The sequence below is a fragment of the Mustela nivalis genome (genome assembly GCF_964662115.1).
Source record: "Mustela nivalis genome assembly, contig: HAP1_SCAFFOLD_979, whole genome shotgun sequence".
Lineage (NCBI taxonomy): Eukaryota > Metazoa > Chordata > Mammalia > Carnivora > Mustelidae > Mustela > Mustela nivalis.
The window spans coordinates 102,476-120,848 of NW_028135685.1; the positions used below are offsets into that span (position 1 = coordinate 102,476).

Below are 18,373 nucleotides of genomic sequence, written 5' to 3' on the forward strand. Positions count from 1 at the left end.
CTCCTGGGTTCCCTCTTTTGTTTGCTTGCTTCTTTGTTTTCAAGGATTTTCTTTCTTTATTTGACAGAGAAAGACAGAGATCACAAGCAGGCAGAAAGGCAGGCAGACGGATCGGGCTTCCCCGCCCAGCAGGGAGCCGGACGCAGCTGGGGTGCACCCTGGGGTGGCGATCCCAGCTGAAGGCAGACTCTTAACCCACGGAGCTGCCCAGGTGTCCGTCCACATTTATTTTATTTCTAACTGGGCTCCCTGCCCAGTGTGGAGCCCTACACGGGGCTTGAACTCAGGACCCTGAGATCCCGTCCTGAGCTGAGAACAAGAGTCACATGCTTAACCGACCGAGCCCCCAGGCACCCTTCTTCGTGTTTGTTTTAAAACCTCCATCTTGCGGGCACCGGGCCGGCTCAGTCGATGGAGCACGCGACTCTTGATCTCAGGGTTGTGAGTTTGAGCCCCTTGTGGGGCACAGAGATGTCTTAAAAAAAAAAAAAAAAATTAAGATGTTCGTCTTGGAGTACTTTGAGGTTTACAGAAGAGCCAGTATAGACTCTCACGGACCCTGCCGTGCCCCTCGTGTTGATACCTCCCATCAGCCGCCTCCAGACCTTCCTCCGACCTCCTGCGCTCTGCCACTAGGGTCCTTCTCTGTCCAGCAGCTGTGTACCCGTTGTGTCTCCTTACTCTCTCGAAATCTAGGACACTTCTTCAGTTGTACCTTGTTTTTCACGAGCTTGACAGTTTGGGGACTGCTCAGGTATTTTCTAAGAAGTCCCCTAATCTGGGCTGAGGGTTATGGGTTTTGGGGAAGAACACAGAGTTGAGAGAGAGTCAAGAGTAGTCAAGAGCACAGTTGTGTCTGGTCCTCTCCTGTTAAGGGTTCCCGATGCTCCCCGACGTCCCTCTGAGGTTGACCTTGATCTCCACTGCTAGGCCGAGGTAGGGGCTTCGGGGCCTCCCCACAGTCGGATTCCCGCCCTCCCCTTCCCTGCTCTGTTCTTTGGAAGGGAGTCTCTGAGTCCAGGCTACACATGGAGGGGGATTTATTGAGAAAATAATTTTTCGGGCGCCTGGGTGGCTCAGTGGGTTAAGCCTCTGCCTTCAGCTCAGGTCATGATCCCAGGGCCCTGGGATGGAGCCCCGCATTGGGCTCTCTGCTCAGTGGAGAGCCTGCTTCCCCCTCTCTCTCCGCCTACCTCTGTGCCTACTTGTGATCTCTGTCAAATACGAATAAAACCTTTAAAAAAATAAATAATTTTTCATATAGAAAAGCATAAGAAAGAAAGGATGCATGACCTATAATTGCACTGCATGACACCTGCTGACATTTAAAAAGAACAAAAGGGAGGTGCCTGGCTGGCTCAGTTGTTGAGTGTCTGCCTGTGGCTCAGGTCATGATCCTGGGGTCCTGGAATCGAGCCCCGCATCAGGCCCCCTGCTCGGCAGGGGGCCAGCTTCTCCCTCTCCCATTCCCCCTCCTTGTGCTCCCTCTCTAGCTGTGTCTCTGTCAAATAAATAAAATCTTTTTTTTTTTTTTTAAGATTTTATTTATTTGACAGATCACAAGCAGGCTTCCTGCTGAGCAGAGCCCATGTGGGGCTCGATCCCACAACCCTGGGATCATGACCTGAGCGGAAGGCAGAGGCTTTAACCCCCTAGCCCCCCAGGCGCCCCTAACAAATTAAAAAAAAATAATAAAAAGAACAAAAGGGGGCTCCCTGGGGGGCTCAGTTAGTTAAGCCTCCTACTGGATCTCCACTCAGGTCTCAATCTCAGGGTCCTGAGTTCAAACCCTTCATACTGGGTGTGGAGCCTACTTACAAAAATTTAAAAAAGAGGGATGCCTTGGTGGCTCAGTCGGTTAAGCCACTATCTTTGGCTCAGGTCATGATCCTAGAATCCTGGAATCGAGTCCTGAATCTGGACTCCTAGCTCAGCGGGGAGCCTGCTTCTCCCTCTGCCTCTGCCTGCTTGTGCCTCGCTCGCTTGCTCTCTCTCTCTTTCTCTCTGATAAGTAAGTAAATAAAATCTTTTTAAAAAATAAAAGGAATTAACATGCATGGGTTAAAAAAAAGTTGAATAGTATACAAAGTACTATTAAAGTTATTATTATTTTTTAAGGATTTTTCACTTTACTTATTTGACAGAGATCACAAGCAGGCAGAGAGGCAGGCGGAGGGAGAGGGGGAAGCAGACTCCCCACTGAGCAGAGAGCCCGATGCGGGGCTTGATCCCAGGACCCTGGGATCATGACTGAGCTGAAGGCAGAGGCTCAACCCACTGAGCCAGCCAGGCGCCCTGTTATTAAAATTACTAAAATCAAATATAAAGTCTTTACTGTCTTAAAAAAGATAGGGCCATCCCAGCATGTGTATATGCACATGTGTACACACACGCACACACACACATGCACACTGCAGCCTTGGTTCTGAGCCTGACCGGTTTGGGGCATCTTCCTGGTGGGTACACAGGGCTGGGGCATCCCTGCTGCGCAGGCCTCCGCTTGTTGTTAACTCTCCGCTCACCTGTGCCCCAGACCTGCCTCCCCTCCAGGGCCAGTGGCCTCCCCCTGCCCTGCCCCGGTCTAGCAGCCAGTGAGCGCCCTCCTGACCCCCTGAGTGCCATCAGAGCAGGGTAGAGATGGGAAGAGTGGAGGGACTGGCTGCTGGGAGTGCTCAGACCGGCTCCGTACTTCCCCCAAACCCTGTGCTGTCTCAGCTTTGCCCGTGTCTCTGGCCTCTGCCAGTCCTGATTTTCTCATCTGTGAAATGGGGGCGACAACTTGAAGGGTCTTAGGGTGACAAAAAGCAGAGGGGAGCATGGAGTCCAAGTGCGGTGGGCATCATTGGGCACTGGGGCTTGTGCACACAGTGGCGGCTCAGGGTGTGGGCACACACAGCCTGTGGCTGGAACACAGGCCCCGGTCCGGGGACTCCTGCCTGCAGAGTGGCCAGTGTGGCCCCAGACAAAGCCCACGGGTCCACTGGGAGGCATGTCTTGTGTGGGGCCCCGCAGCCTGCTGTGGACTGCCAGGACGGCAGCCCTGACCTGTCTGCTCACACCCTCTGCCCGTGGGAAGAAGGCACGACCTTGTCGCCGCCCCAGGTCCCTGCAGTGGCCCTGAGTGCTGCCCCCCGGCCATGTCTGCTGGAGGCCCAGGTGTGGCTGCCTGTGGCACACATGCCCCAGCCCCCCTTCCTGCATTGGGTGGTCCCGTGCCTACCCACCTATGCCCTTTCCTGACTCCCAGCTGCCCTGCCCTAGACCTTGAGCTCCTTGAGGGCACGTTGCTGGGTGCTCCTCTGGGCACAATAAACATTCCTGGAAACAACAAATGGGTCCTGGCCTCTTTCCTGTCCGGCTGCTTGCCTCCGTGCCTGGTGTCAGCTGGGGTCAGGGGTAGGCTCCAGGGCTGCCTGCCTTGTCTGAACTTGGGAGAGCTGCTTCTGTGTGACTGGGCAGTGGAGGGGCGGGGTGGGGGCTGTAGACTGGCCCAGGCGGCTCACCTAAACCTTCAAAGGCACGGGGGCGGGGCACAGAAATGATGACTGCAGTGCTTGCCAGGTGCCCCCCTGGATGGTCCTCGGCCCATCAAGGGGCCATCCTTCGCCTGGGCAGCCTTCGGTCAACACTGGGTCTCCGGCTGTCCCCATACAGCCACGTGCAGGGTGGGGGTGGGGGGCCCGGGCGGGAGCAGACAGCCGCTAGCGAGGTGGCAGAATGAAGAGAGGATGGGGCCAGGGTCCGGGCCGCTGTCCCGCACGCAGGCAGCAGCAGCTGTGCCCCCAGGAGGCCGCTCTGGCCATCGCTGGGCCCCCACAGCCAGCCTAGGAAGAGGCGGGGCCGTGGTCGCTGCAGAGAGGGCCACCCTGTTGTCCCACTTCCGAGTGACCCCGGCCTCGGACTGCCGGCTTGGCTGACCCCGGCCATCGGCGCCCTCCCCATTAAACTACCTGGCCCGGACGTCCTCAGGGCTTCCACAGGCCCCACTTTTCCCAGCCCCAGTCCCAAGGATCCGCGCCCAGCGGCGGGGAGCGATGTTCCAACCCCGCGTATCGGCAGGGCCGGTCGCTCTGCCTCGCCCAGCTCTTTGCAACCCCGCCCGGCTCCCCTTCCCGACCCCCAGACTCTGCTCCTCCGCCCGCCCACACCGGCCCTCCCCACCCCTCGTGGGGTGCGCACAAGTGACTCCCGAGGGGGATGCAGGAGGAGAAACGAACGCCGGTTCGCCGGACGCGGCTGGGCGGGGTGCCCCACTCGTCCCGTGCCCGGCCACGGGGCTCCGGGAAACCCGGGGCGACGGAGGGGAGCGCGGTCCAGCAGGGCCCAGGTCAGGGTGAAGGAGAGGGGGAAGGGTCGCGCACGTGGCCGGGGGGCGGGGCTGGCCGCTTCCGCACCCCCACCGGGCCACGTGGGGAGCGAAGCCCTCCCCCATCGAGAACGGGGGCGCGCCCGGGGCCAGGGTGGAGGCGTCCGGGGAAGGGGCGGGCTCCCGCCGGCCGCGCGCCCCGGCGTGGGGTGGGCGCGCCCGCGAGGGGGCGGGGCGCGCGCCGAGGAGGGCGGGCTGCGCCGGGCGGGAGGGGCGTGCCCAGATGGGGCGGGGCGCTCCCGCGAGGAGGATCGTACCGGGGAAGGGCGGAGCTTGGCGAGGTGAGGCGGGGGTACTCCGAGAAGGGCAAGGGGGCGCGCGCGGGCGGGGTCTCGGGCTGGGGGCCCCGCGTGGGGACGGCGCGCTTCGGGAAGCCGGCGGAACCGAGCTCCAGGGTCGGAGTGGGCGCGCCGGGGGCGGCTCCTGCGGTCCAGACCCCGCCCCCGGCGGCCGCGCGCGGCGGGCAGGGCGGCGGAGGGCGCGCCGGCGGGGGGCGTGGCCGCGCGCCCCGAGGGGGCGTCCTCCGGGCGGGGCGGGCCGCGGCCGCCCCCGCGGGCTCCGGTGCGTCAGGGCGCGTCAGGCGGGGCGGGGCGGGCCAAGCGCGGGCGGCGGCGGCGGCGGCGCGCGCCGGCCTCCGCCTCCTCCTCCTCCTCCTCCGCCTCCCGCACTCGAGCAGCCGCCGCCGGCCGGACGGGCACCGCTCCCACCGCCTCCTTTCAGCCCGCTCGGCCCGCGCCGCGCGCCCTTGCCCGGCATGTCGGCGGCCGTGGCGTGCGTGGATTACTTCGCTGCCGACGTGCTCATGGCCATCTCCTCGGGCGCCGTGGTGCACCGCGGGCGGCCGGGCCCCGAGGGCGCGGGCCCCGCCGCCGGCTTGGAGGTGCGCGCGCCGCGCCGCGAGGCCGCCCCGCCCGGGCCCCCGGGCCCGCCACCGCCGCCCCCCGCCGCCTCCGGCCCGGGCCCCGCCGCCGCCGCCGCCGCGCCCCACCTGCTGGCCGCCAGCATCCTGGCCGACCTGCGCAGCGGGCCCGGCGCCGCCCCGGGGGGCGCCTCGCCCGCCTCCTCCTCCTCGGCCGCCTCGTCCCCCTCCTCTGGCCGCGCCCCCGGCGCCGCGCCCGCCGCCGCCAAGAGCCACCGCTGTCCCTTCCCAGGCTGCGCCAAGGCGTACTACAAGTCCTCACACCTCAAGTCGCACCTGCGGACGCACACAGGTGAGCCCCGTCCTCCCGGCCCGCGCGCGCGGTCTCCTGCGCCCCTTCCCCCTCCGGGACCCCAAAACTGCGTGGCGCGTGGGGGGCGGGGAGGGGGGCGCGCCCGGGCGGCCGCCGCCGCCGCCGCCGCCGCCGCCGCGCCGGCCGGGAGGGCGGGGCCTCGGTGGGTGGGGCGCGCGCAGGGGGCGTGGCGGCCACGCGGTCGGGCGGCGCGCGGTTGGCGGGCGGGAGCGTGGCCGCTGCAGGGGCTCGCGGGGCGCGCGGCGCGACGGGGTCCGTGGGCGGAATCGGGGCTCCCGGACCGTCCCCTCCCCCGTCGGCCGGGTTTCTCTCTGTTTCCTGTCGCGTTCGCGTCCGGGGAGTGGATGCCGCGGCCGGAGCACCCGCTCGGACTGTCCTGTCTTCCCGTCCTTTGCCTCAGTTTCCCTATCTGTAGAGAGGGGGGTGGCAGCGACGAATCACCCCAGAGGGCAGCAGAGCAGCTGGCGTGGGGGCCGGGGTGGGGGGGCGCCCCACACGTTTATTGTCCCCCCTCGTGAGTTTTAATAAGGCGGCGGGGCTTGCTGAGCGCGCGGGTTGAGGCCTGAGTCTGGATGCGGGAGTGGGGGGCGGATTTGACAGGGGGACCCTCGAGGGCGTCAGGTCCTCACGCGTTAGGTGGCAGGGATGGGGTGAGGGATTCGTGACACTTGTCACCTCTCGCTTCTCAGCCGAGGGTGAGGGAATAGCTCGGGGAGTCTGAGGGAGGGTCACAGTCATCACCCCTTCACTCCTTCCCTTGTCCGTCTGGGGTCCCCCACCCTCCACCCCGAGAATGCTCTTGTCCAAGTTGGGAGTTTGGGTTGGGGTTGGGGGAAGGTGGGTGTTGGAAGCTGGCCTGGGCTTGAGTATTGAGAGTATTGGCGGGGGGTCCCTCCTGCCCTGGGGGGGGCATCTGGGCACTGCTGCTTTCTAGCCCATGACCCATCTTGGGGTTCAGTGTTTTTGCCTGTATAAAGGGTGCAGAATTCTGCCTTCTCAGGGTCTCGGTGGGGGTCTGGTGCAGCCAGGGCGCTGTGGACGCAGTCCCCTTGTGGAGAGGGCACAGGAAAGCAGGCCTGGCCCTGTGGTGTGGTGGGATTAGGGTGCGTGCAGCCCCAGGCTCCTTGTGGGACCTCAGATGCCCGGTGTTCTCCCTGCTTTTGGCGCTCCCCGTCTCCCTTGCAGTCCCCATCCTTGCCCACAGGGACCTGGAGTCTCTGCCCCGCTTGTTAGCACCGGCGGGATACCAGGGGCACCGGGCCGACGGGCAGGGTCTGCATTGCCTCCTGGAGCGGCCCCACTTCCCCAGCAGCCGCTGGGTGTTTATTCCTCTCTGGGTGTGGAGCTGGGGTCTGAGGAGGGCCCTGGATCATCCTAAGTGAGTCGGCCTGTTTGGGCAGCCGGGGTGCTGACGCAGAGAGACTGTCCGGAGAGGGACCCCGTTTTTCCCACTCTTGTGCTCCTACTCCTGTCCCGTTGTTGGACGGTGAGGCGCCGAGAGCCTTTTGGACCCCTCCCCCCAACCCAGGGTACTGATTTGATTTATTTTCTTTTCTGGGTCCTGTCCAGCTTCTGGGTCAGTGGGAGGCAGTGGCCAGGCCACCTCCCAGCACAGGTCCCAAGAGACAACTTCAGAACGGCCTAGAGTCCTTCGACCTGAGGCTCAGAGGCCCCAAGCAGTGGTGGTCGCCTCGAAGTCGGGGGACTCCTTGCTGGGCCAGGATGTCAGTATTGCTCTCCTCGTTTTAAATGAGAACTCTAGGTTCCCGAGGCCCAGCCGGGGTGGGGGGAGTGTCCCAGCGGAGCGGGTGAGTAGTGGGTTGGGGGCAGGCAGGACGCCATCCCTCACGGATCCTTAGCCCCCATGGGAGCGGTCCTCAGAGGCCTCCCCACAGTGCGGCGTGGGAGCCCGGAGGGCACGGCTCCTGGGCACACCGTCTGCTTCTGAGGTTGGGAAAGCCTGACTCAGGGCCCCTTGCTGTTCTGGTTTCCGAGGGTCTCTGTCACCTGTGTGCCCGAGACTGCTCATTCATGGAGTCGCCCCCCCACCCCAACCCTGGCTTCGTGGTTGCGTAAGGGCCTGTGAGTTTTTCTGGCTCTTAGTCGAGGGGGGCGCTGCTGTTACGCCTGGCTTGGGGGAGGGGAAGTCATGCTGGCCCTGGGTGTCCCCAGGCTAGCTTGGTGTTGCCTGTGGCCCGGAGTGGGCCTGGGGGGGGGGGGCGTCCCCCGGGAGAGAAGCCTGCCCTCCCCTGCCCTGCCTGAGGATCGCGCTCTCTCTCTGTAAGGAGAATCCCAGTCCGGGCCCAGCCCCATTCCCCAGAGGAGCAGACTGAGGGCCCGGGCAGGAGCCTGGCCAGAGTCCAGTGTCCCTGCTCCGCTTGGCACAGGAGCGCGGAGGCTGGGGAGGGCCACCGAGCGGCAGGGGCAGGGCTGTCCTGTGGTCCCCTGGGTCTGGCCTGGAGCCCCGGCACGGAGCTCTCCTACGTGGGGTGGGGAAGGACTTTGGAAGCTTCAGGAGAAGTTGACGCCGTTGCTATGGAGACGGAGAGTGAGAGGCGCGATGGGGCGGGGGCGGGAGGAGAGGCTGGCTGTCTACTCCTGCTCTCCCAACCTCCATATCCGGACTGTTCCCCTGCCCCAGAGTCCCCGGTTCCAAGCGGGCACGAGCTCTGCTCCTGCTGGACTCTCAGGCCCCCACCAGCAAGAGGGAGCTCACTCAGGAGTGGAGCTTCTAGGGCAAGGTTGGATCCCCAGGGGGCCACGGACACCACTCTCGGTGGTTGTCCAGGGCACCCTGGGGGGGTCTCGGCAGGATCCCTGGCCGCACCCACTTGATGCCAGTAACTCGTGTCCCCTGGGGTAGTTGCAGGATCACCCCCAGGTGAGACCCCCCGTTTTACTCTCGAACCCTGTCTCGGGTCAGGCATGGGAGGTGAGCGCTGAGCACGGGTGGTTCTGTGGGGCCTCCTCGTCCCTGTGTCCTCACAGCCTGGACCCTTGGGCAGGGGGTAATGGCCACAGCCATGCAGGAAGAGGTCTCTCTGCTAATACCTCGGGGTCCTGTGGGGCAGAAAGGGGTGTGTCCCAGGAGCAGGATGTCGGCGGCTGCAGGGCATGGGGACAGGGGCCCTGGGGCAGGAGTTGGGAGGCTGAGGCGGAGGTGTGAGGCGGGGAGGGTCAGGCCAGGTGAAGGGTTCCGTTTAATCCCAAGGGCAGGGGATGGAGGGTGGCCAGGAAGGCAGGCCCGGCTTTGCAGAGGAAAATCCGTTTACGGAGCTGGGATTAGGGTCCGGGAGAGGAGTTGAGGAGGGCAGGCGCCCCGCCTGGGAGCGAAAGGGGTGGGCCAGCCCACAGACGGGGTGCAGGGGAGAAGGCCCTGGACGTGGAGAGTCCGAGGTAGCCGGGGTGGACCCCAGTTATTCTGAGTAGCCCAAGGAGGGGGCAGGGTGGGGGTGGTGGGATTCTTGGCCGAAGAGGCCCCCGGGGGAGAGGCAGATGGGGACCCTGAGGCCCAGAGGGGAAGTGGCCACCATCCTCCTGGGGCTGAGTGGACAGCAGACCCTATCCCCCTACCCACCTCCCCTGGGCAGTGCCTTTGAGGACAGGTGGGGCTCCCCCTAGCTCCCTCCTCCACACATGCAGAGAGCAGCTGGAACTGGGGAGTGGGGGAGGGCCCCAACATTGCAGGGGGCGATAACCGCCCCCCACCCAGGCTCCCTGATAAAGGTCGCCCAGATGGCCCGGGAGCTGGTACGCGATACCATGCGAGGAGCCGGCTCCCTCCGAAGGGGGCCGCCCTGACTTGAACCTTCGCCCAGTGCCGTCCCTGAACAGTGGGTCTCCTGACCACACATGCTGGGGGGGGGTTGTGGGAGCTGTTAACGGCTCATCCCCTGGGCCACAGAGGCCCGTCTGGGAGGGAAGCGACCACGCAGTGCGGGTCTGCAGGGAGGAAGGAGGGGTGAGGGGCTGCAGTAGCCGCAGTGCCTCGGTCGGGGGGCGCGGGGGCGGACAAGAGGGTGAACGCCCCGTCCGCTGCTGCTGCACCGAGCTTGGCCCTCTGGCCCTCGAGGCTTCACCCAGATGCGTGGAGTGCCCACGGCGGGTCAGGCCTGTGCCCTCCACTTGGCAGTCAGGTGAAGGGGCAGGTCTCACACCTGGGAGAAGCCAAAAAAGGGGACAGTGGAGTGTACCTGTGGGGTAAGGAGAGGTCCATCTTAGGTGTGAGGGTATACACAGAAGGGGCAGAGCGACAGGGGAGAGTCTAGGCAGCGGGAACACGGTGTGTGAGCACTGAAGACGTCGAGGGAGGGTGAGGGGTCAAGGTAAACCCTTTCGGCTTTGATCGTGGGTCAGGGAGTAGTTCTGGGATTTGAAAGGCAGAGCACAGACTAGGTGGCTTAGCCCCAAGCTGATGGGCTACTGCACTAGTCCAGGCAAGAGCTGGGTGTACAGCCAGTGTGGGGTCTGGAGATACTCTGAAGGGGTTACTGATGGGATTTCCTGCCAGTTACTGAGCAGGCCAGGGACATGGCCTGTCTCCGCCTTTGGTGGCAACAATAGGACGACTGAAAGGGGAAGCCGACAGGAGGAGTGGGGATGTGGGGGTGGGTACGTGGTAAGCCTTGTGTTTGGGGGGCAGGGCCCAGGGGGCGCCTGGCCGGTTGCTCATTGGGGCATGTGACTCTTGATCTCAGGGTTTGAGTTCGTGCCCCACGTTGGGTGAGGAGAGTATGTAGGGGGTCTCTGTACAGCCATCCTAGGAGCTTGCTGGAGGCAGACCCCAGGCCCTGCTCTCCAGACCTCCCCATCCCGCTCCCTCTTCTGCTACACCTCCACAGCTGTTCTTTGGGTTCTTTCTGGAATCCCGGGGTGGGGGGAGCTTCAGGAAGCCCCTGGCGTGCACCCTGCTGCCTGCTGCAGCCCAGCCCTCTGGAGCTCTCCCGAAATTCTCTCACCTGGCCCAACTCCACTGCGTGTGCTGGGTAGGTGGGCATTTGTGCAAGGGTCAGCTGTCGGACACAGCTCCCTCCCTACCCAAGGGATGACCTCAGGAGGTCATGGCGAAGGTTAGTTGTAGGAGTCTGGGAAGGCCAGGCAGGCCAAGTGGTGCTGCTTGGCTCCGGTACCACCTTCCTGGTCCCCTCTATCTGGTCTCCAGGACCTCTTGGCCTCCATTTCTTCTGAGCCAGCATGGCACTGTGGTGACTGCAACTGTCCCCAGGTCACCCCAGCCCAGCCCAAGTCAAAAGGTCTTGTCCGCAGGGCCCCGCCCACCGCATCTCCTCCAGCCCAGGTTCCAGTCTGCTCTGGGGCAGCGGGAGGTGGCACCTGCGGCCCCACTGGCTCTGAGCTTCCTAAGCGCAGCCCCCTCCCCGCCCTGGCTAGTGGACCGTGGGAGGGTGACAGGGCCTGGTATCTCGCAGGCATTCGCCCGAAGTTGTGGGGGCGGGAAGCCTGCGCACGGGGTCCCGCCACCCACGTGTGCACGTGAGTTCCCCAGCAACTGGGTGTGGGGCGGGGCTGGCAGGCGTCCAGCCGGCAAGTCGACCCCAGCGGGGCCGCCCCCGCCCTAGCGGGAGCGGGGACCACGTGAGCGAGGCCGGCTGGGCTGCGGATGGCCCTGCCGCCACCGAGCTACGTGCGGCAGCTGTGTTCCCGGCGGCTGCACGCGTCCTGCCCCAGTGCGCGCTGGCACGGCTCTTGCAACCTGCTCGTTGCAAAGTGGAACTGCGGGAGGCGGGGAGGCGGGTGCCAGTCCCGCCGCCCGCCCGAAATGGGGAAGTGAGCCAACTGCGGGGCGCGCCAGCAGCGGGATGGCCCCCCCTTCCCTTCTGCTTCTCCCCGCCTGCGCGCTGCAAGATGGCGACAGGACTGCGTGCCCCTCGGAGGGGGCGCCCCCGGGCACCAGGACTGGCCTAGAGCCAGCAGCCCCGCCCCCGAAACCGGCCTCCCCTCCCGCAGACTGCAGCCCTGGGGGGACTGTCCGGTCCCAGCACTTCCACCAACCGGGTGGGGCCGGGGTCCTTTCCCGGGCTTTTTTGAGCCCCCCGGGTTCTGTAGAGGTTGGCTTTGCGGAGGTCCCTCCGCCTGCCTTTGGGATCGTTCGGGGGAGGGGTGCAGCCCCAGAAGTTTGTAGTCCGCAAGGTCTTGGGTACAGATGTGTAAGGCCCCCTCTTCACCCTGGGGTAGGTGACTAGCACACCTGGATTCTCCGCTGCTGGGAGAAACCCACAGATCTTCATGGGGGGACTTGCTGGACCCCGCTGCCTCCTTTGGTCTTGGGGGCGGCCTGGAAGAAGGGGTGGGGGAGGGGAGGGTTTCGTTCTCCTCTGGGACATGGGTGATGGCAGCGGCGCTCTCCCTGCCTCTCCTGTCTCCTACCTCTTCCCAGCCCGTCACCTAAGGACAGTTCCTTGGCTTTCAGAGCTGGGATGTCCCTGGCACAGGCTGAGAATCCCCACCCTGCTCCCCTACCGTGTCCGTCCCGTTGTCCTGTCCGTCCCCCCCTCCCCCCCCCCCCACTCCGGGTTTCCTCTGCCCTCGGCCACCATCTACCCTGTTGGGGGGGCCTTTCTCAGACCCCAGGCCAGGCACCCCCTTCTGCTGTGTTCGCTGACTGAGTCACCACAGTGCCCAGCCTGGGCCTGACCCCGCGGTGGCCCCCCGGAGTCCAGCCTCTGCCTTTTGCACCTGGAGCTCCATCCAGTGCCACAAAGGGTGTCACACGGGGGTGTGGGCGCCACGGCTCACGCGCCCACATTCTCTCCGGACCCGCGACACACACACCCTCCAAAACTGAACCAAACAACGGCTGGAGTCTGGCCTCCAGGTACCCCGCGCAGGGGCACAAGCTCCGGGTCCCTCAGGGCCCCTCGGCCTGGGGCGTGGCCGGAGTCCAGGGGGGACTCCCCCTGGGGTGGGGAGATGCTGAGAACGCTAGCTGGGGACCGGGCTGAACCGATGGGGAGCCGGCACCCCAGGCAGGAGGGGTGGGTGGCGACAGGCGCTAGGGGCTGGCGGCGGCTGGCCGGGGCAGGATGGGCGAGGCTAGCCTGGGAGGTGGGAGGGGTCTGCGGAGGAAGTTGCCTGGTGGCGGCCCGCCCCTCGCCTCCCCTCCCCTCCACTCCCCTCCCCTCTCCTCCCCTCCCCTCCACTCGCCTCCCCTGCCCGTGGGTTCCGTGGGGGCGGGGTAAGGCCGGTGGCCTCCGCCTCCAAGCCTTCCCCTTCCCGGCAGCGCGGTGACCTGCCAGGGGCCTTCTCTGCCCGGGCCTTGTGCCCTTCCCCACCCTGGGCTCTGGGGCTGCAGGTGGCGCTGCGTTCCCTCCACATGGCCCGCGACAGGGTCAGTGGGTGGGCTGGGGCATGGGAGGCCACAAGGGTCACTGGGTGGGCCGGGCACCTGGGAGCACCTGGGAGCCTCCGGTACACGCTCCCCCCCCCCCCCCAGAGCGGAGGTGGGGCGGCGGGACCCACTGGCGGAGGGAGCAGCCCCCGCGGGGGCGGGTGCAGACCTGTCCCCAGGCCGTGGGGCGGGCCTGGCAGAGCTCGGCCTCCGCCCGTTCTGCTTCGCAGCCACGGAAACTGCTCGTGGAATTACTACCGGGTCCTGGGGAGCGAAGGGCAGGAGAGTTCCTTAGGGGCTTCGTGAAATGAGTGGGGGGTTTCTTTACGTCCCCCCCAGAGTCCAGCCTCGGGAACCCGCGGGCGGCTGCGGCGGGGGTGGGGGCGGGGGGAGCCCCACGGCCCGGACCGCGGGGCCTGCGGCGGGGGCCCCGCCGGCCGTGTCCCCCCACCCCCGGCCCCGCGCTGACCGCCGCCGTCTGTCCTCTGCCCTCTCTGCCCAGGCGAACGCCCCTTTGCCTGCGACTGGCCGGGCTGCGACAAGAAGTTCGCGCGCTCCGACGAGCTGGCCCGCCACCACCGGACGCACACCGGCGAGAAGCGCTTCCCCTGCCCGCTCTGCTCCAAGCGCTTCACCCGCAGCGACCACCTGACCAAGCACGCGCGCCGCCACCCCGGCTTCCGCCCGGAACTGCTCCGGCGCCCGGGCGCCCGCAGCACCTCGCCCAGCGACTCGCTGCCCTGCAGCCTGGCCGGCAGCCCCGCGCCCAGCCCCGCGCCCAGCCCGGCCCCCTCCGGCCTGTAGGGCCCTCTCCAGCCCGCCCTGCCGCACCCCTGCTGGGCCTGGGCACGGAGCACCAGCAAACTGCCTGCTGTCCACAGCCAGGGGCGGGCCACGGACCGACGGCCCCGGTCCCCGACGGCCGGCCGGGGTGGGGGTGGTCCTCGGGAGCAGTGGCTGGGGCCCGCGTCTGTAAATAGCCATGTCGGATAATTCTCTTCCCACGTGTTACACAGGAACCCCTGGTGGGCGGCCAGCAGGCGCTCCCCTCCCCCCATCGCCACCTCCCTGCTTTGGAGAGGGTGAGTCTGGGGGGTGCTGGTGAGCGGCCCAGGAAAGGTGCACCTGACCGGTGCTTGGACCCTGCCCTCCCCAGCCCCCCTCTCCAGGTTGGGATGATGTGTGCAAAGAGCCTTAGATGAACCAGGGGTTACCGCGGCACCCCTGCCCACCGCGCCTGGGGCCTCTCACCCCTCTGAAAGCCATTGGAGATGTTCAGGGAATTGGGGCGTGGCCCCAGCCACCCCCATCCGGGTACTCAATCTCAGGTGTCCACAGGTTCTGCCCTGCCACCCAGCTCCCCGGCAGTGGGGGTGGGAGAGGGGGAGGCAGTAGGATCCAGGATTTGCTCCTAAGACTGGGGTGGGGAGGGAGAGAAACGGGTTCTTCCAAAGAGCATTTGACTCACACGGAGGGGAGGGGGTAACACGGCTGCGGCTGGGGTAAATGCCTCCTTATTTATTTTCCTCTGACTCTGCTGGTGGGAAGGAGGGGGGCGGGGAGCTGCTCCCCCTCTGGGTGGGTGTGTGCGTGTGAGTGAGGACTGCGCCTGTCAGAGTCCAGTCCCCGACTTTGGCCTTCCACAGCATGGTGTGACAATCAGTCAGTCCCTCCTGTTCGGGACCACGACAGCATCGAGCATAAAGCCCCCGTCCCCTGCACGTGGAGGTGTGGGGGCCAGCCGGCTCTGCCACTGGCCCTTCTTCCTGGCGGGAAGCCCCGGTCCCGGGGCCTCTGGAGCAGAGGCTGGGGTCCCGCCTGTGAGGGCGGGAAGCATGAGGGCTGAGCCCTGCACCCCATGGGATAGCTCGTTTTTTGGACCGGGTAGAATATTTTTTCAGGCACCAATCCCTTTCCTGACCTGGGCCCTGTGGGTGGTCTGCTGTCCTGGGCGGGGTGGGGGGGTGTTGGGGAGAAGGTCTGCTTGATCTGAACTTAGGGTAGGGAGGGGTAAGTGCTGTGTCCTCTCCTGGTGCATTCCCACCACAGCTTGGGTTGGGTTTCATTTTGGACAGGGACTGAGGACCCCCATCCTACAATGGGAGAGCACCCAGGCTCCCTGTCCCAAGACCCTGAAAGGACCTGCGTCCCACTGTTGGCTGCAGGAGGTTTGTGGCACCTGCCTGTGTTCCAGAACCTTTCTGTCTCCCCTTTAGGGGGCTGGGGGTTTGGATGGCATCGGTGTGGACCAGACCCGGCCTGGCAGCATCCAGGGATGGGTGCTGGGGGTCCTGGGGAGGAGGCCAGGGAAGCCCTTTCGGAGCTGGACTGGGAAGGGTCGTCTTGCCTGGTCTCTGGGTGGATCCTTGCCGGCCTGGTCCGCCTGTACCCTAAATCCTCCTCTCTGGCAGTGTTGGTGAGATGCCTTAGTCTGTGGGGGCAGGCTGGGGTCCCCTTTTCCCCGTGACCTTACGGGCATCCTCTTGGTTGTCCCATCCCTGGCTGGTGCCTCCCCACAGGAGGTGGGCTCTGGGTTTGAGGGGCCCGGAAGCCGGGGACTCATCCCTGGCCCCTGTCCAGTGTCCAGGGGCCTGGAGAGACCTGTGCCCCTCTGCCCCCAAGGAGCTGGAGGTCACTGGGACCTGGTTCCAGCCACTTAGCTGTGGCATCTCAAGGGGGGAAAGGGGGAGGGCCCCCCAGGGATTTGTGCTTTCAGGGGGCGCCCCCCTTCCCCTGTCCTGCCTGGCCTCTTCCTTGTATTTAATTAAACAAGCCCTTTTTTAAACCCGACTCTTGTGCCCGTGTGGTTTTTCCCACCCCTGGCCTTCAGCCGGTCAGCTGAGTGCCTGTGTCCCCCAGCCCCCCGCTGGGGACCCTGGAAAGACGCCACTGGCTGGGACACGAGATAAGGCTCCCTAAGGCCTGGGGAGGGGGCCGCTGCCCCGCCTCACCTCACGCGTCAGCGCGGCTGCGCCCCCTCCTTGCCGTTACCGGGCAACCGAGGCGCGGTGACACGGCGCCCGCCCCTTTCGGGCTCCGGGAGCTGGGGGAGCCCCTGCCCGTGGGGCTGCTGGTGGGCGTGACAGCGTTGATCCGAGAGGGTCCCCGGACCCCGCTGCCTCCACCGCCCTCCGTGGGGCGCCCGGCGGGTCTGCTCACGTATCGCACGCCTGCCGTCCGCCCGCTCCAGATTGGAGGGCACAGGGCCGGGGAGCCCCTTGGGGGGGACTCAGCGGCCCCGGGAAGCTGATGAGGGTCGTGCACCCCTTTCCTAGGGAATAGACGCCCAGATCCCCGCGGTTTGCAGGGCCCCGAGGGCGGGTGTGGCTCCGGTGGGGGCGCGCAGACCCTCCCCAGGGCCTTCCCCGAGTCCGCCCCGGGAAGGCGAAGGCCCCGCCATCTGGTGGCCGTTCCTAGCATTGCCCCGCCGGCTCCCGCCGAGCCCTGCCCCGGGGTCCTCGCCCTGCGGCCGCGCTGGGCAGGGGTCCCTCGCCCTTCCGCAAGGACGGCCTCCCTCCTGTATCCCCTAACCCCTGCTTCGCTTTGTCCCCTTTTCCCTGGCTCTGCCCCGCAGGCCCGCAGACATTGCTCCTTGGACCCCGGTCCCACTGCCCCCTTCCCACTCCACCTGGCTTTTCTGCCCCTTTGGGCAGAGTCCCTGGAATTCGGGGTCCACACACGCAGTCCTCCTGCCTGTCTCTCTTGGGACCCCATCCCATGTGCTCTGCACAGCTCGAAGACGTCCCCTGCGGCCTTCTGGACGCTTCCTGGTCATGTGGCCTTGGGGATCCCTGACCCCCTCGGATATCCTCCACCCCGGGCTCAGGACCACCTCCTAGTACACTCACATGCCCTTGTGTGCCCAGGACACTCCCTGGCCCCACGCCAGTCGGACCTCAACTCCAGACCGTCAAAGTGCCCATTCCCACCACCAGGTTGCCCAGTCCCACCTCCCCTTCAGGCACGGGCCTCTCCATCTTTCCAGGTGCAGGCCAGAATCCTTGGGGTCACCCTTGACCTTGAGCGTCTCTAACCACATCCATTCCATCCGGAAACCTCCCTGGAGCTCTAACTTCAAAGCACATCCAGCGTGGGCCCAGTTCCACCCCATCACTGGCCACCTGGACCACAGCAGGCCCCTCTACCCTGGTCTCCTTCCTGCCCCCCTCCCAACGCCCCCACAGTCTGATGTGTCCCCTCTCCGTGGCCACCAGAGGGCGCCCATGAGCACCTGCCTCGCGTCCCACTCTCTGCTTACAGCCCTCTGGGGCTCCTCCGGGAAAAGCCCAAGTCTTCACTGATGTCTCCAGGGCCCTGCACTCCTCCCTCTCTCCCCCTTGCCTACCCTGCTCCAGCCGCGTGGACCTCCTTCCTGTTCCTCCAATCGGCCAACCCAGTGCTGCCCCAGGGCCTTTGCACTGGCTGTGTTTGCTGCCTGGAACGCCCTTCCCCCGCGTTACCTTCTGCAGAACGGCTCAACCCCCACGGTCCTCAGACGACTACAGGAACCACCTCTTATCAGACGCACGCCTTGCCCTCACCCCGCACTTGGATCGTGCTGTCTCCTTTCCTTATGTCTTCTTGTCTGTCTCCCACACCTGGAGCACCACCTCCACCAGGGGGATCTTCCCGCTGTTCACCGGTGCTTCTGGCGCTGTGTCTGGCACGTGATGGGCACTTGGTGAATATTTGCTAAATGGACGTCCAAGGCCCACCCGTGAGCGCGGATGGAGACTAGGTGAGCTTCACTTCACACACCTTGTCGGGCCACTCTCGGGGGCCCGCCTTTCTGATCTTGGTGATGACAGGTGTTGACGGACCCCCGTGTGAGGGGCCCAATGGCTGAGGTGAGGACAGCAGGAGGCTGGGAGGGGGCCATCCTGGCTCACGGGGTCCGTGGCTATCAGCAGCTGCTGGACCTGGGGTGGCCAGTTGTTCATACGGCAGCTGCGGTGGGCAGTTGTGGGTGCATCTCCCCACGTTTTAAACATGGGCAACGGACACATTCACATCATTTGAAAAACTCCTACTCAAAACTCTGGGGCTCAAACACACACACGGAAAGCAACCACATGCGTGTCCAGAGCTGCACAGTTCACGAGGCACAGACGCCCTTCGACCCGCGGCCCGACACATGAAACCAACACACACACGCCCGCACTCAGCTGTAACCAGGAGCCAGGCACCCACGCGCTGCCCCGGGACAGGGGACAGACCCCGAGCCCACGACGCGCAGGGAGGCCACATGGGGTGTGACACGCCCAGACACGCTCCTCCACAGACAGGAAGGGGGCTGCGGGGGGCGGGGGAGGGGAAGGATGACTGCTGATGGGGACGGGGTATCTCGTTGGCTTCAGAATATTCTGGAGTTAGGTAGAGGTGACGGCTGCGCAGAACAGTGCATGTACAAATATGCCCCTGAATTTTCAC

The 18,373-nt window shown here is 65.4% G+C and overlaps 1 protein-coding gene across 1 annotated transcript; it reads left to right on the forward strand.

The window, feature by feature from the left end:
• Positions 1–4,929: 4,929 nt before the first annotated feature.
• Positions 4,930–13,889, forward strand: KLF16 (KLF transcription factor 16). The gene is made up of 2 exons (XM_082750345.1): positions 4,930–5,577; positions 13,446–13,889. Exons 1-2 carry the CDS (start codon positions 5,121–5,123, stop codon positions 13,745–13,747), a joined length of 759 nt encoding a protein of 252 aa, XP_082606471.1. The 5' UTR covers positions 4,930–5,120; the 3' UTR covers positions 13,748–13,889.
• Positions 13,890–18,373: the final 4,484 nt, after the last annotated feature.